At 38.2% G+C, this 16,862-nt stretch overlaps 1 protein-coding gene across 1 annotated transcript in view; it reads right to left on the bottom strand.

Annotated features, from left to right (window-relative positions):
- Positions 1–1,208: 1,208 nt before the first annotated feature.
- Positions 1,209–16,862, bottom strand: part of cv-c (RhoGTPase activating protein) — a gene marked incomplete in the record, with an annotated part of 90,751 nt that continues 75,097 nt past the window's right edge. The window contains 13 exon segments of the mRNA XM_074103610.1: positions 1,209–4,318; positions 4,655–4,831; positions 5,456–5,596; positions 5,765–5,902; positions 6,969–7,063; positions 7,579–7,738; positions 8,656–8,783; positions 9,247–9,350; positions 10,568–10,820; positions 11,394–11,506; positions 11,999–12,166; positions 13,272–13,381; positions 14,190–14,330. Coding sequence (XP_073959711.1) covers positions 4,204–4,318; positions 4,655–4,831; positions 5,456–5,596; positions 5,765–5,902; positions 6,969–7,063; positions 7,579–7,738; positions 8,656–8,783; positions 9,247–9,350; positions 10,568–10,820; positions 11,394–11,506; positions 11,999–12,166; positions 13,272–13,381; positions 14,190–14,330 — 1,843 coding nt within the window.

Genomic DNA, 16,862 nt, shown 5'->3' with positions numbered 1-16,862 from the left:
ATTTATTTCAAATCGACCAATGAGAACGTTCTGCCAAAAAGAAAGGCTCTTATTGGTGAAAGTCTTGTCTGATGCAATTTTCGAATTATTTACAGTGCGCGTTAACATCGCTATACATAATAAAATTAAGAAATCGATAATATTGTTTTTATTTTCGTTTTGAAACCATTACGCAGGTGTTCGTGGTCAACTGGTCATGGATATTTCCTAATGACGTATTATTCACTATTTCTTTCCTACAATACCTACTTAATGACACAATAATCTGTAAGTAGGTACCTAACCCAAGCATAAATTCTTATAGGTATAAATAAAAAGAAGTAAGTACAAAGGTATGTTCTTCCTGGAAATAATCCACGTGTTATTGGAGTTTGTTTAGATAACCATGGAAATGGTAAGAAACCTTGAGTTTTGCTTTGCATGCTCTCAAATCTTATATACATCCATGGCCTTGCTTAATGCTTAAGTACTGATCTGTGCAAAATCTAGGGTTTTTTTTACTTCCTGCATAAGGAAGGTTAACCGCAGGTTAACTTTGAATACAGAATTTAATGGATTTCTAGATTAGGGTTGCCATAAGTGTGGAGACGCAGTGTGGAGAAGTATTAAAAGTAGAAAAATAGGAACTTTTATTATAACTTTAAAGGTTTAGTCCTTGCCTAGACACAAAACTACTTTTAACAGTCATTCAGTGCCAGCAACCCGCCAGTCGGGTTCTCTGTTCGTAGGCGCTTTTTGCTACAAAGTGGAAAAAGCACGTTATCGGCTATGTTATATATAGCTAAGCCCCCTACTAAATAACAATGGTTTTTTAAACGGGACAATTTGCTTATCGGCCGGGACGCCGGGACACCATGCTTCAAACCGGGACATGTCCCGGCGTACCGGGACGTATGGCAACCCTATTCTAGATATCTAATGTCAAATGTCATCACTTCGGGCTATATACCTACGTCCCACTATAGGGCACAACTCCTTTCAGAATAGAAGGATTTGGGCTGTAGTTTGGACGCGGGCAGACTACTGCACACCCATGATTGAAATTATTTGTTGGTGTGTGCAGGCTTTCTCACAAGCTCATGGTAAATAAATTACGAAAACGCGAGCCTCGAACTCACGGACCTTGAGTGGTCATAGGTCAAACCACTAGGTACCAACGTAAAGCTTTGGAAAGAATTGAAATGTAAAAATAAAACATCAAATTTTCACAGTAATGGTCCATATATTTCATATAGATTAAAATCACAATGCATTAAGGAATAATTTATTTTATACATAATATAGTAGACATTTTGGAGTATTTATCGCGGTGAATAGTTCCATCACTTATTCGCTATTTATAACTTTGTATTATGTATTACCATTTATAAATGCAACTCATTTGTGTTAATATTTAAATACTTTACGTATTCCACCTGTGTGATATCTTTTTTTATACGGATGTACCTAATATGTATTTTCATGTGCTCGTCAAGAGGTTGGCGACAAAATGGAACAACAAAATATATAAGATTGTATGAAAAACTGTTTTAAAATTCGACTATTGCATAATCTTAAACAGAAATTAAGATTTGAGATACAAAATTTGCCTTTTTTTTCATACGAGATATTTCATATTTCATACATTTTTACAAGCTTTTGTTTTAACTTATGTTGATTTGCCAATAAATTAGTTTCAATTTTCCATTGGTAATATTGGAAAGCTTCTATTGGTAGGCATTATAGACAGCAAAAAGTAGTGGACAAAAAATTATAGTTATTAAAAATGAAACCTTTAGCAAAACGTAATTTTTTACATCTGTTTACTGCTGTGATGTGCTGTGATGGTTAGTGTCGTGGCTAAATGATTGAAGCTGGCAATATTATGAAAACAATGCAATTTTTTTAATGATTTGGAATGCTTTAAGAATGCAGTAAAGCATGTTGGTTTTATGTATTTAATTTATTTCACAACGTCAATTTAGGCTAGCTTGGAGTTAATATAATTTAAACAGTAACACCTTATTATATATTTTTATAATTTCATTTAATCATTGGAATCTAATGGTCAATTTTATCGAAATATTGTCCCACACAAATACTATAGTTTAAACTACATTGTTTTGATAACAATTCAATTGTAAAATATTTAATTGTATTATTATATTTTGTTACGTGTTGCGCTATGTAAAAATAGTACTTATTACATTAAATTACTGTGATTTTGGCAGGTAACTAATAAAGTAATATATAAGGATATCTTTCACGGCCGTACCAAAAGAATGCCTGGCTGCCTTGAACGATTATTGTAGATAGATAGGTAGGTATATAATTTTAAAAACCATTTAAAATCACCTAGTTAATTGCTATTTACAAATCAATTCATATCTCGAAATAGAGCCGTGAACAAAATGCCTTTAAGAATTGAGATTAGGTACATTAACTACGTAAAATATCATTTATTTTTAACTAAATATATTTACAAACATTTATTCTAAATAAGTATCTTTACGTGTGATATTTGGTTTGAATTTGTTATTCCCTGAGGAAAACTAAAGAGAAAAGTATTATGTGTTCCATTATAAAAGTAACCTTATTTTATAGATTTTTTTTATGGTACTGGCCATTGACACTAGTGCACAGAATAATTTCAACTGCGTTGCATATTCTTATAATTTTGTGTGACATTTATTATTTGATTGTGTTTTTCCATGTGACATGAGGAATAACGCGTAACAGTTTAATCTCACAAATCCGTAGGTCTTAAAACACATAAAACTTTCTTTATTCTTATCCTAAGCATATCGTTTGATATGAAATACACAAAACACTAGGTATTTATTGCTGGAACCATTTTTTAACGGAATAATCCATAATGATCAAAATATTGGAGTGAGTTGTCATTTTACCTAACATAACCTTTCTTTATAATAACAGATAATTGTGATGATATATTACAAAATACACTAACGAGATATAATTATACAGTTAATAATCAGACTTTTTACATTACAAAAATGCCAAACGACATTTAATAATTTCAAAATATTCACATCCACATGATTTTATATAAATTGTACCCATAAATAATAAAATATGTTAATATATTATTATTGACAGTATTGAATATATCATAAATACAATTTAATACTATTCCTGAACACAGGACAGGTACGATTATTATGTGATTATAATTCAAATATTTTATTTATTTTATTTATATATATGACTAGTGATATGTAACGACAACATTAACACGAACGTATTGGTAAAAGTGATGCACAAATATTAGATAATATTCGATTGAGTTATTTAAAATATTTAATGACATTAATTTACTTGCATACTTAATTATTTAATAAGAGTAACAATATATGCACCATGGGGGAAACTATTATCACGTCGGTAATTTAAAATATAACTAACTTATTAGAGTTGTAGCTATTTTTTATACATAATTCAGGCTTTTTGGTAGGTCCCTTTACACATTACTAGGGAAAAAACATTGTTGACTATGGAGGTAGGTGTTGAACATTCATCTTAATTTATAACTATAATTATTATGCATTATTATCCAGACATATTTATATACATTTATAAGAAGACTATAATTTTGGTCACTCGCTCTAATTTACAATTGGAACACTCATTACCTCAATAGATCAATCTAATTATATTAATTTGAACACCACATTATTACATAGATACTTTTTAATATCTAAATCTAGAATCTCAACAACAAGGAGCTCAGAAAAATTGTGTTTGAAGTCAGTAGGTCTTACGAGTATCATATGGTTGTCATGATTCGAGATAGCGCACGCCTATTCCTAGTGATATTTCACTGACGTCATAAATCAGGAAAACTAATGGCTGAAATAATTTTAAAAATTTACACATAAGTTTCCCACCCTGTCAACTCCAAACAGAACGAAGACGGCAAATTTAGGATAATGTTGACTGTTCTTGCACCTAGGTATTACCAATATGATTAGAGGTGATTCAAAAAGCACTATAGTAATTATTTTCCCGAAACGTCATCGTATTTTCGAATAATCCCCTGAGGTAAACTCCCTTTATGAATCATTGCTATTGCCTTCTAGATCATCACTCATCTCAACATCCTTAAGACTAACGCCTTCAAAATAAGGCTATGTACACACTGACGTCCCTTCACGTCAAACTTAAGCCAGGCGCACACTGCCTGGCTTAAGTGGAATGCTTCGATCATACGTTCGACTCTGGTCCTTCGGTGTTATGCTTGAATGAGGCACGGATTCGAGCCAGGTACAGTGCGCATATGTGGCCGTAGCATTTGTTATACCATTCTGGAGTTCGTCCCCTGAAACGAGAATAAAACCAGGCATTTAATATGGGGATATTATTTTAAATAAAATAAAAAATGCAGTTTGTTTTACATTATAATGTAACAAACAGTTTATATTTTTTACTGACGGGATATGTTATCGCGAGTCAACAAGCAAACGCTATCTTTAAACGTTTGTAAAATGGCACGGCCTAATCGCTCATGGATGCCATATTTAATATAAAAAAAACGGTCAGAGGGTAAGTCTTTATCATATTATTATTTAAGCAATGTAACGTTTACATAATGGCAACTTTAGCAAGATACACACCAATTAAGGTTTCTTGATTAGCAGATAAGTGTACTACTTACATGGTATCAACCCTAGCGAGATGCACCAATCGGCTGCGTCCCTTGCCCGCCGGCTGCGCAAGATACCGCGAGGCGAGCACGACGCCGCGCGCGCCATCTGTCGGCTGGCTGCCGTGAGCAACTGATGTTTCTGCGACCGCGCACCAGCCGCCGCCGCCGCCGCCTTGCTGCCAGGACCTAGAGACGCCATTAAAAACTGTTAATCTCATTCAAGAAGACGTGGGATGGGAGCGCGTCGCAGTCGCAGCGCTCCTTGAATCTGTTTTTATACTAAATGTATAGAAATGATCCCGATCCGATTCCCGACGGAGAGATAGGCGGAGTGTACGCCCTGTCCCGGGTCTTGGGACTTTCCCGCGTCATTTAGTTTCTCTTATACTTTATTTTTCCGACAGACCAATGACCCTCCTTGCGTTGTTGGTACTCATGGGCGGTGGTGATCATTTCCTATCATATTACCCGCATGCTCGTTTGCCCCTCTCTTAATAGAAAAATAATAATAAAAAAAATTAAATATATATACAGTTATTACTATTATTATTATTATTTATATTATATTTTATAATATTGATTGATTGATTAATATTGATGATTGATAGCCAATCTTTCGCAAGACAAGCCACTCATACAAGACAGGTACCTCTTCACATCGGGCATGTGAAGTAGTGGCCTGGATTTCTGTTCGACGCTTTTGACACCACAAGTTACCTGGGATAGTGTTGTATGTATATAGTTCATGATTTGGCTTCCCCAGAAATATTTTAGAAGAAGTAATAACTGCGCTGATAACTAAACACTTACCTCAAAACGCAGTAGTCTCTCGGTGGCAGGTTGATGCTAGAAGCCGTAATAAACTGGAACACCTCAGCATTTGTTCCAAGTTTTTCCGCAACCCGCCATTTTACCAACGAGTCGTCCCAAATGTGGCGCTCACGAAGAATTCTGTAATAAATGACAATAGTTAAAATAATAACAAAGAACAGGCATGTGATAAAAAACAATGATGATGAGACCATTCCGATCCATCCAGATTAAATCATCTACATAAACGGCACGTATTTTTAATCACTAATCAAACTCAGCGGATGCTGAATTTTTTGAAAAGCTTACCTCTGCATCACTTCCTGAGGAGGTGCTTCCACATCCGTAGTAGCTCTCCATAGTCTTAAAGGGTGACCATCTCCAACCTTCTTACAGCATAATTCTACGTGCGGCGCAGCACCAGACACTGACATCCATCCCCGAGTTCTGCAAAAATATCTCAGCATTGGTTTGTTTGTCGTATACATAATATAATATTATGTGCTATATTGAACTTCGAAGAGCCGTATTGGGCGATCAAAGACCAATCTCTAATGAAGTGATAACAACTCACATTGCAATATTAGTAAGTAGGCGCAATGTTTCCAACTGAATCAAATTTTAGTACAACGCAAACACTCAGATACCAAACAAAGCGTTCATCAATCAGTCACTGAAAAATTAAGCCCTAAGGACCTAGTAACATTAATATACAGAAAAAACACTAAAACAGAAGACACCTAGTGGCCACTACGAATGAGAATGATGTGCCGAAGTTAGTTTTTTTACAATCTCTACTCTTTACTGAAATAAACCGCAAGTTATTTCAAGCAACCGATCTGAATACTTAAATAGAAACAGCAGGGCTACTACAAAACTCAAAATTCAAAGTTCGTGTCGTGCGGTCCCTCTGACACTTATATTATTTAATACGAGAGTGAGAGGGACTGCATGACACGAAGTCAAGTTTCGTAGTAGCCCTGCAGAAGACCAATGTTCGGGATTTTGTATCTAAATTGTTGTGTATCCCGACCATGAGACTTAAATGAAATAAATGTCGTTACTAAATCAAATATAGTGGCTCGTGACATGACAAGACACCTGCAAGAGCTAACGCTGCATGACACGAAGTTTTACCCCACTCCAGCGCGTAAGGTTACATGAAGACGGGGGCAGAATTTCTTTGGCGTCGTGCAGCTTTTACACTGTTGGGCACCTTGTCTTAGGCCTGACGTATGTTCTATTACTAGTTTCAGTACAGAGCAGAGGCTTGGGCAAAGGCTACAACAATGGAAATGAAAATGGTAACGCTCTAAAACACCGAACTCTCACCTCTTTCCCGAACGGCCACAGATTCTAAAAAAGCACGAGAAAAGTTAAAACTATGAGAAAAACCAGTTTCTGACATCGAGAAGAATTCTAAGAGTGTAAAATTGGTCTACGTATAAGTAAGCCAAAGGCGAGAAATTGACGTCAAGTAGAATTTGTGTTCAATTTTATGATAAAAACTTACTTTTCTTTGGCTTCTTTTAATAAAGCTTTGATGCAGGCTTGTTGAAAACCCTTCCAGTCTTGGCTGAAATCTGCTCCGAGTTCTTCTAGTGCGACCTGAAATTATTATTTTTTCATTTGTAGAGACAATAATCAAAAACATTAATTTTATCCTCACTTTTATACCCTTTTACAGTTTTAGTTTTCCTTTTCTTTTTTATTTGTAAATTTTAGTATACAATGTGTTTCAATAGAGAATCCTTAAAACTTTAAGAAGGTAGCTACATCAAGTAAGCATCTTAATTTGACAATTTATAAAATCATCATTTTACAAAATTCCCAGGCCTGTGTTCGTAAACGAGCCCTAAGATATAAAGCAGAAGGAGCGGTCGCTCTTGGCGTCATTTTCCATGTTCCAGTGCAAAATCAAACTATGAAGCGCATTTTGAGAGGCTCGGAAGCGATGTAGACAATTTCGCTCTACCTTGATCAAAGCCAATATGAACTTATTCAACACGGTACTTCTCAAGTCAGAAGTTTATCGAATAGTCACAGTTGCATGTCACCTGTAATGTTTATAAAATAGAAGTTGGTTGGCCACTTACAAAGTTGTTATGATTATCATTACATACCGGCACACTTTCCTCAAAGTAGTTGAACTTGCACCTAGCCAGCATGTCTGCTGGTGCCAGGAATAGTTGCTGATGCTTCTGTATCAGCAGCAGGAGGCAAGCATGGGCCGCCCGACTCTCACTTATCTGGCGCTGATCCGCCACGCTTTCGATCACCGTCCTGGAATAAAGCTTGTTTGTTCAGATTCTCATCTTTCCTTTTGGATCCCTGCGACTTTTCATCATCATCATCATGTCAGCCGAAGGACGTCCACTGTTGTCCGCTGTCCTCCATAGACCTCCAGTTGCTTCGGTTAGAAGCGGCCTGCATCTACCATGAACCCGCGTTTAATCGGCGTTGGTGAACGTCCTACACTGCACATGCCCAACCGCGGTCCTCCGTCCTTTCCAAAGAACTAAAGGGACACCCACGTTGAGTCCTGACATTATGTAAATAAACTTAGCCAAAATTGGCGGACGTACTTCATAACTAAGTATTCGCTTTTAAAAGTAACACAAACCACAGAATATTCAGGCTCTAGGCTGAATTCTTTATAAAGTATATTCTGCTATATTTATAGCCGGGCCGTTTAGCCGTGGGGCGCCGGCGTGAGAATGTTTCCTCCCCCTCTCTTCCCGTGGGAGCCGTAGAAACCAGGGATAATACCAGAAGATGAGCAGCTGCTTCTTCTTGGGTACTCTTACATACTATACTGCGCTCGCCAACCCGCTTGCCAAGCGTGGCGAGTATTGGTAAGCCCCCTCATAAACCTCAAATGCTGGAGGTCTATGGGGGAGGCCTATGTCCAGCAGTGGATCCTACGGCTGAGATGATGATAATGGCAACATACATTTTTTTTATTGGGATATCCCTTGCATTTCATACCGCAGAGCTGGAGTTCAGAGTTCGTAGTTGGAAATAAAAAGCGATGCTGCCCACTCTCCTCACATTAGTACCCACGGGAAGAGATGGGTCTATCCTATTCAAAAACCGGGCACGACATGGACTTCATTACTACGTTGTGGTAATCATTTTTTTGGAACGGACTGTTGCTACCAGATAGGTTGCTCAACAAGAGAAATAGGTGGTAGACATACCGATTGGAGTTTCCTTCTTTGGTACTGCCAGTCTGTAGTGGTGCATGATGTAGCCTCAACAACGTTGGCGCCAAACATACGGCCAAATTGGAAGCTGTCATTTGATTCACCGCAGAATGCTCGGCCACCTGTAAATTGATTTTTTAGTACTCTTAGTATTTAACACTACAAACACCAAAGAGCGTGTGTCTGTGTGCGTAGATAAATGTTCGTTATTCTCTCACGTTAATACGGCTGGACGGATTTGCAAGTAAAATTACGATTTTCAATCGATAAGTCTGTGTGGGGTGTTTTTCATGCAACGTAAATAAAGATAACTGTGCAATTTTTTATGGTAATAAAATCCCGGAATTCCCGTTTTACTATTGGACCTAGAAAGCACAACGGATCCTTTTCTCGTAAAGACAAAGACTAGATACTGATTTTGCGGAATTTCCAACAGATAAAGGACAAGGCAAAAAGGCTGAGAAGGCAAAGCTGCGGGCGTGAACTACTTTCATTAAATTATAACCCAAGACTCGATACAAAGAAAGTAAATGAATGTGAAAACATTGTACTCATCTAGATTTTTTTACAAAACTTAAACCTTACCTCGGCAAGGAATATAAGGAGTGACTGTAACGCTTCTAGATGTTCTTCAGGTAGCAACAGTAAGGCGCACTGGACAGCATCCGGTCTTAGCGGTTCTGGCACGTCTGTAAACAAAAATAGTATTTTATCCAAATAAGTAAAGATTTTTCGAAAAGCATTTTGGCCCGTCCTATGTGTGTGGCTGCGGATTTGGGATGCAATTAATTTATCCACTGTAAAATTTCAAGTTAGCTCGTTGAAGTGGCAATAGGCAGGCCATATAGCACGGAGAACAGATGGCCGTTGGGGCCGGGAAAAGTTCTCGAGTGGAGACCGAGGATCGGGAAGCGCAGCGTAGGACGTCCACCATCGACGGACGGATGACCTGGTTAAAGCCACGGGTTCACGGTGGATGCAAGCCGCTGCCATCCGAAGCAACTGGAGGTCTATTGGGGGAGGCCTATGTCCAACAGAGGACGTCCTACGGCTGAGATTATGATGATGATGATGAAAATTTTAAGTTGCTACTCGTAGGTAGATGAAACTTTAAGTAGGTCATCATCATCATCATCATGTCAGCCGAAAGACGTCCACTGCTGGACATAGGCCTCCCCCAAGACTCTCCACTCAGACCGGCGAGGCCTTAAGTAGGTACAATCAATTAATGACGAGGGTTCCTGGCATCATCCACAATGGTCATTATAAGATGATGTAAGTATATAATAGAATTTTAAGACTCGATGTGTGTCTTATTGTACTGGTTTGTAGTGTTCAATAACAAATATTTGTTTTATGTATACAATAAGTACCTATGTCGCTGCTGTCTAGTAGCCATAGTAGTACAAGCTTTGCTTAATTTGCCATTACGTCAATTGGTGTAAAGTAAATTCTCTCATGATTTAAGAAAAATTTACCACTAATAATTTTTATTATTTTTAGTTTTTTTTTCATCATCATCATCATCATCATCTCAGCCGTAGAACGTCTTGTTAGACATAGGCCTCCCGCATAGACCTTCAATCGCTCCGGTTGGCACCGTGAACCCGCCAACGTTCACAGACGTGAACAGGATGGCCGTTGGGGCCGAAAAGTTCTCGAGTGGAGACCGCGGATTGGCAAGCGCAGCGTAGGAAGTCCACCAACGAGATGGACGGATGACCGGTTATTTTTTTTTTTATATTTTCTTTTTTTTATATTGTGCAATTTGTACACCATGCATGCATGTGGTAGATTATGGTCATGTTCTGAATTGTCAATTTAACTGTATTTCGTACCCGTTATCACAAATAATAATGAATAAGACTATGATTACGATCAGTAACTTTAATAATACTTGACTTACGTTGGAATATTGCAATGAACGTCTCACTGAGCTTATTCGTCAGCAGCGCGTCAGGCAGTTCCCTAAAGTACTGCTTCACCATATCAGCTACATCATGAGCTTGGGCTCCGTCGAAGTTCAGGCTGGACTGGTGAGGATCGACGGTATTCATGTTCTCGACAGCGAACGCTGCGTTGACTGCCCCCGCTGATTCTACTAACGCCCTCAGTTTTGCTATTCGGGATTTTACGCCTGCTTTTCGGAAGATACCCATCTGAAATCGATGAATAGTTTCATGGTATAACTAGGTGCAACTGATATTTTTTTATCACTCTCTCTTGGGTCGGTCCCTCATGACTAAGGATCGGGGTTGCATCTAGAGTGGATAATCTGCCTCCACACCTGATTTGAGAACTATGGTGGCCTTGAGGATTGACCTGTGACTTCTCAAGCAGAAAATCGTGGACTCAAACCTGAGCATCTCTGAGTTTTTTGGAGTCCATGCATGTGCGAATTCGAAAGACTCAGAGATGCGAAATCATGCAAACATTTACGAAGAAATTCAATGATGTCACGAAATGGTGCCAAATCAGCAAACAAATGAAGGGTGTAGATTGTTAAGACACTATACTTTTTTTAAGACACTATTAGTAAAAAAACAATTTTCGAGCATTATAGCGTGATAATAACAGTTTCGAGCGTGTATTTTACACACTCATTCCGTTTGAATCCAAATACTCGAGATTGTCCATCCAATATTCGACAGAGTTTCATTTGTTTTATTCCAACTTCAAATGCCAATATTTCAATTTCTAAAGCAAAGCGCAACACATGAATGACTACGTACCTGATCCAGAGCGTTATTTTTCAACCAATTGAGCGCGCCTTGCACGGGTTTGGGTAATGAATGGCCAGTCCTTTGCAGGGACACCGTGAGTGGCACGCCGAATACAGTTTTGTCTGAAAAACGTTTTGTAAATGTTGAAATATTGCAATAGGTATGTTTAGAAAACAATGTGTAAAAGAGTATGCCGACGCGTACATGTAAGTATGGCAGGTGGGGATGAAAAGATCTCAAGTGGAGATCGCGGATCGGCAAGCGTGGCGTAGGCCGTCCATCAACATTATATATATTTGGAAAGAGCTCATTATTAGCTTTCATTTGATGTCCATATTGTTACAATATAGAAAGATTTTTCAATTTAAAAGTCGCGGATGCCATTTTGCGACACTGTTATACTCTATGTCACGACAGTTTTGAGTCAAAACTTTTGACAAATCTAATGAATACATTTTGTGTTGAAAACCGTACATACATAAGTAAAAACATAGCTTTCCTAGAAGTCGGGCAATAAAGGTAACAAATAATAGATTCTCGTAGTCGTTTTGCATCAACCTACACAAAATGCAACGTAACCTTTAGTCGTAGTATCTAAGCTTCGACGAACCTACCTTTATAGTCGGGCGTTTTAATCTTCCTTATAAGCTTGGGCAGTTCCCAGTTCCATCCAGATTTGTGAGAAGGGCAGTACCGCTCCATGCACGCCGTTAGTCTGAGGAGCGCCAGTTTCCGCAGTATGTGAAGCTGGCCGCACGAGAGAGAAGACATTGGTCGGGACACTGAAAAGAATGGAGAGGGTCAGATGTTTTTTTTTGGGAAATAATTTTAATCCCTAATCGACATGCATGATACGATAACTACAAATTGCGAGAGTAGAATTAGAAACCTAATACTTAGTATAACTTGGTTGCCTTACCAAAACAACCCACTTCCCATCCCATCACACTAATATTATAAATTTGGAAGTTTGTAAGTCTGTTTGTTTGTTACCTCATGACGTCTAAACCGATTTAGATGAAATTCGGTATAATGATAGTTTGAGTCCCGGAGAAGGATATAGGATAATTTTCATCCCGAAAAATTGCATAGTTCCTGCGAGATAGCGACAAAGGAATTCTACGCGGACAGAGTCGCGGGCAACAGCTAGTTTAAAATTAAAAAGACAGTTGAGGTGCCTAAATTCAGTTTAAATTTAGCAATTTAAACATTAAGCAGAGGTTCGTGGGTTCAAACCCCGGCCCGCACCTCTGAGTTTTTCGAAATCAATGGTGCGAAATTACATTTGAAATTCACTACGAGCTTTACGGTGAAGGAAAACATCGTGAGGAAACCTGCACTCAGCTGTGAAATAATTCAATGGTATGTGTGAAGTTCCCAATCCGCACTGGGCTCGCGTGGGAATTACGGCCTAAGCCCTCTCATTCTGAGAGGAGGCCTGTGCCCAGCAGTGGGACGTAAATAGGCTGGGATGATGATGATGGCATTAAAAATAATAAACCTCTCCTCCTCTTGACTCCCACTATAGGTTACAGGCTCTACCTAGGGTGTCGTCGAATTAATATTCAAAGTTGTGTCTCTGATTTTGGTAAGTAAGTAAGTGACACACGGAAATAGATCAACACTTCTTTTATTAGTTAAAATCACAAAATAATGAGGAGCGACTTTGGGAGCGACGTTTCCGGCTCGGACGCCGTGAGAGAGAGAGCGAACGAGACGGCAATACTTCCGTCTTTATTCGGAACAATAAAGCATTATCACTTTTTTTTTGTACTCTAAAATTAAACGCTTGATGTAATACCTACCTTACCTACCTACCCCTACCTACCCTACCTTACCTAGCTTACTAGAAGATACCTAGCTTATTAGAAGTAAAAGTTAACTTACGATAAGCTTCCGGGTCCTTTTGATTGGTTACTGGCTGCAACGTATTGTTGGCTTTAGGTCCTCCGTTCAACGTAGTCGTCCGGAAGGAATACCATCTCTGGATGTTGTTTCTGTCAATAGAGTAATTACATCGTGAATCATGTGATCTGGTCGAAAATACAAACTGAGAAAAAGAAAAACCAGAAAAAGAGACCCAGGTCCTCAGCAATCCGTGCTGCGTGCCTGGGTTCGATTCCCAGCGCTGGTCTCTTTTTCTGGTTTTTCTGTGCATCCATGTCTCAGTTTGTATTTTCGATATGGTTTTCACGGGATGGATACCCGTAAAAGTAACAAATTTGGAGTTGAAATTAAAAAATACAAAAATACTCCAAAAAACCAGTCATAATCATGTGATCTGGAACGAGAAGCAATATGGATAGGTACACAATAGAATTAAAATGGCCGTTGGGGTCGAAAAGTTCTCGAATGTAGACCACGGATCGGCAAACGCAGCGTAGGATGTCCACCAACGAGATGGTTAAATCCGCGGGTTAAAGGTGGTTGCAGGCCGTTTTCAACCGAAGTAACTAGAGGTCTATGGGGGAGACCTATGTCCAACAATGGACGTCCTACTGCTGATTTGATGATGATTAGAAATGAAATTATAGGCCACATTATACATCCATTATCGCGTCATCGAGCCACCACAATGTACAAGTTTACAGTTAGAATTGGTGATGCTGCTGGTTTAAGTTATACAGTTCCTTAGGCCTTTGACAAAACAAAACTGAAATCAAAAGTAAAACTAAATAATAGTATGAAACTAGATTTAATTTGTTGTTACAAGAAGAACTAAGCAAAAGACTTTATAATGACATGCTAATTGATTCTCAGCTTTTCAAGACAACTGATCACGTCAATGAAATCTAAAATCCTTACTTCTTTGACTTAATATCAAGACTGTCGTCGTCGTCGTCCTGGTCACCATCATGAGACCTGGAGCCCGCGGAGTTGGGGCTGCTTTCGAGCTCCGAACTTCTGGACGCTGACTTGTCCCTTTTGAGGCTTCTATCCCGAAATCTGGAACAAATAAAATTACGCAGTTGTCACTTCTGCAAGCTTTAGGCCACACTGGACGCCACCTGGCAGCAGCAACAGTAAAAGAAGTAGTACAAATTATGTGGAAACGTCAGCTGTATATTCATTACGACCGGAGTGGTTAGAGAGCCTGACTACAAAACTTGAGGTCCTTGGTTCGATCCCCGGTCGGGGCAGATATTTGTATGAAAAATATGAATGTCTGTTCTGAAGTCTTGGGTGTTTAATATGTATTTAAGTACCTATATCCGATCATGTTGAAACAAATTTTCGTTGAAAGTATTTATTAAGCTTTACCTTTCCATATTTTTTGGACAAACGGTTAACAAGATAGAGGGGGGGGACACAACTTTTGCTGTATGATTATTTCCGGAAATCTTCACTTAATCAAAAAAGTTTTTGAGAAACCTTACTATCTTTTCAAAAGAGCTGTCGAATTACGTGCCACATGTTGATGCTAGTTTAATTATTTTTTTTCAATTTCTGTTACGTGTAGGTATGGAGTTCCGGGCGGGTATTAATATTTATTTTTGTAATTTAACTACAAAATTAAAAAGCGGCTTTGACAAGACATCTGTACTCCAAATTTCATTGATATACATCTTGTAGTTTTCGAGTAAAATGCCTGTGACATACGGACGGACAGACAGACAGACGGACTTGACGAAACTATAAGGGTTCCGTTTTTGCAGTTTGGCTCCGGAACCCTAAAAAAAACGGGGTTACAAGGTTTAATTAAAGACATGCTATGCAAATTATCAAATTGCCGTTCTGGTTCGAAAACGTTTGACTCCTCTTTGATGTTGCTTAATTAAGCAACATCAGCATCAACAGTTAATTAACTGCTGATTGTTTTAAGATAAATTTTGGTTTTCTGGTTAATTCATTGTAAAATTTTGTAAGTTTGAATATAACATTTAGGTCAGATGTTGGTCTATACTAAAAACATGTTAATACTATGTAAATAACTTTATAAGTAGGTACGTTCAGATCTAGTGAAAAATGTTTTGCCATTGTATTTTGTCGGAAAAAGTCGTGTGCAGATGTTTGTTACTCAATCATGCAATAATTCGTGGACAAAGACATAAAATAGTGTTCATTCTGTAGAAATACGTGTATTTCCGCGAAAAATTCATTTTTCGCTGACGATTTCGCGGACAACTCGTGTATTATTTTGTGACTGATGTTATAAGTACAAAGCCGTCGCAATAAACGAGATGTTGACGGAATGGATAAACGGACGTCGGCTTTTAATAATAGCACCCACTTTGAACGGGATCCAGTCATTTTACAGCCAAAAATTTGATAAACACTTCGTTTCACAAGATTATTAGTTTTTTAGCCGTAGATACTCCTAAAAAATGTACCTAAAATCAAATCGCGTATATTATGTTAGGTTAGTTTTTAGGGGTTTGTACTCCAAAGATAACGAACCACAAAAAACGGAACCATATTTTCGTCGTTCCGCTGGCTGTCTGCCTGTCACAGAGTGCTGTCTCGATAATATTAAATAAATATCACGGGCCACTTGAGACCAATTGAATTAGTCCTAAATTAGTTCTAGCAACGGATAAAATATATTAAATAGATAAATTCATACCTACTGTTCTTGAGTTATTGCCGAAAAACTACGCTTCTCAACAAAAGGACGTAGGTGCCGTGAAGATACGCTGTTTTTCTGGTAATAGATTTTAAGACTATAGTAAGTGTTTTAATTGTGTTTAACGCACATAATATCACTTGTCTTTTTTGTAATATCTGACACAACAAAGCGTGCATAAATATCTGACAGGACTTTATTTCTAGGACCGTTAGGACGTGTCAGATATTTATTGCATGCTCCGCTGAGGCAAATATTAATGCCGATGATTGTACTGTAAAAAAAGTAAGTACACTAAGCAATAAACTAAAGTATCTCACGTTTCATCATAGCAATTTAAACACTGCACGCCAAACATTTTTCTGACAATCCTGTCGACACTCAGGTTTCCATAGTTTAATTTCGTTTTCACCATAACACGTTCACTATCCGCACATTTATTTATTTGTATAGATATACTGTCATTTTTAAATAAGAAAAGACCAAGAGTACACATAAATTAGCCAAGTTCATTACCCACTGATCACTGCTCAAACGCACAAAGAGCCGAGACTCTCCTACGAAAACGACCGAAGTTGCAGAGGGAACATTGTGACATGATCCCTTTCGTCACTCCACTGACGAACACAACGTAATTACCATGCGAATAAGTCACTCGCCTAAACGCATTATTAGCAAGACCATTTACGAAGTTAATGGGCTAACTAAAGCGCACAATTAGTCTCTTGAAGTTAACTACCCGGTCTCAGATGTTCGTCAGTTAAAGTCGAAACGGTTCGTGCATTACGTTGCAGCTACTAACATTTGCCTAGCGAAAATGTAGACACAATACAAATTGCAATACAGCGTGTATTGTGGCTTTGCTCCCGTGGAAGTAATAAAAGCTAGTTCAATATTTGGAGGTAATATTGAAA

The sequence above is a fragment of the Choristoneura fumiferana genome, chromosome 20 (assembly GCF_025370935.1).
Source record: "Choristoneura fumiferana chromosome 20, NRCan_CFum_1, whole genome shotgun sequence".
Classification (NCBI taxonomy): Eukaryota; Metazoa; Arthropoda; class Insecta; order Lepidoptera; family Tortricidae; genus Choristoneura; species Choristoneura fumiferana.
This window is presented reverse-complemented; position numbering and strand designations above follow the sequence as displayed.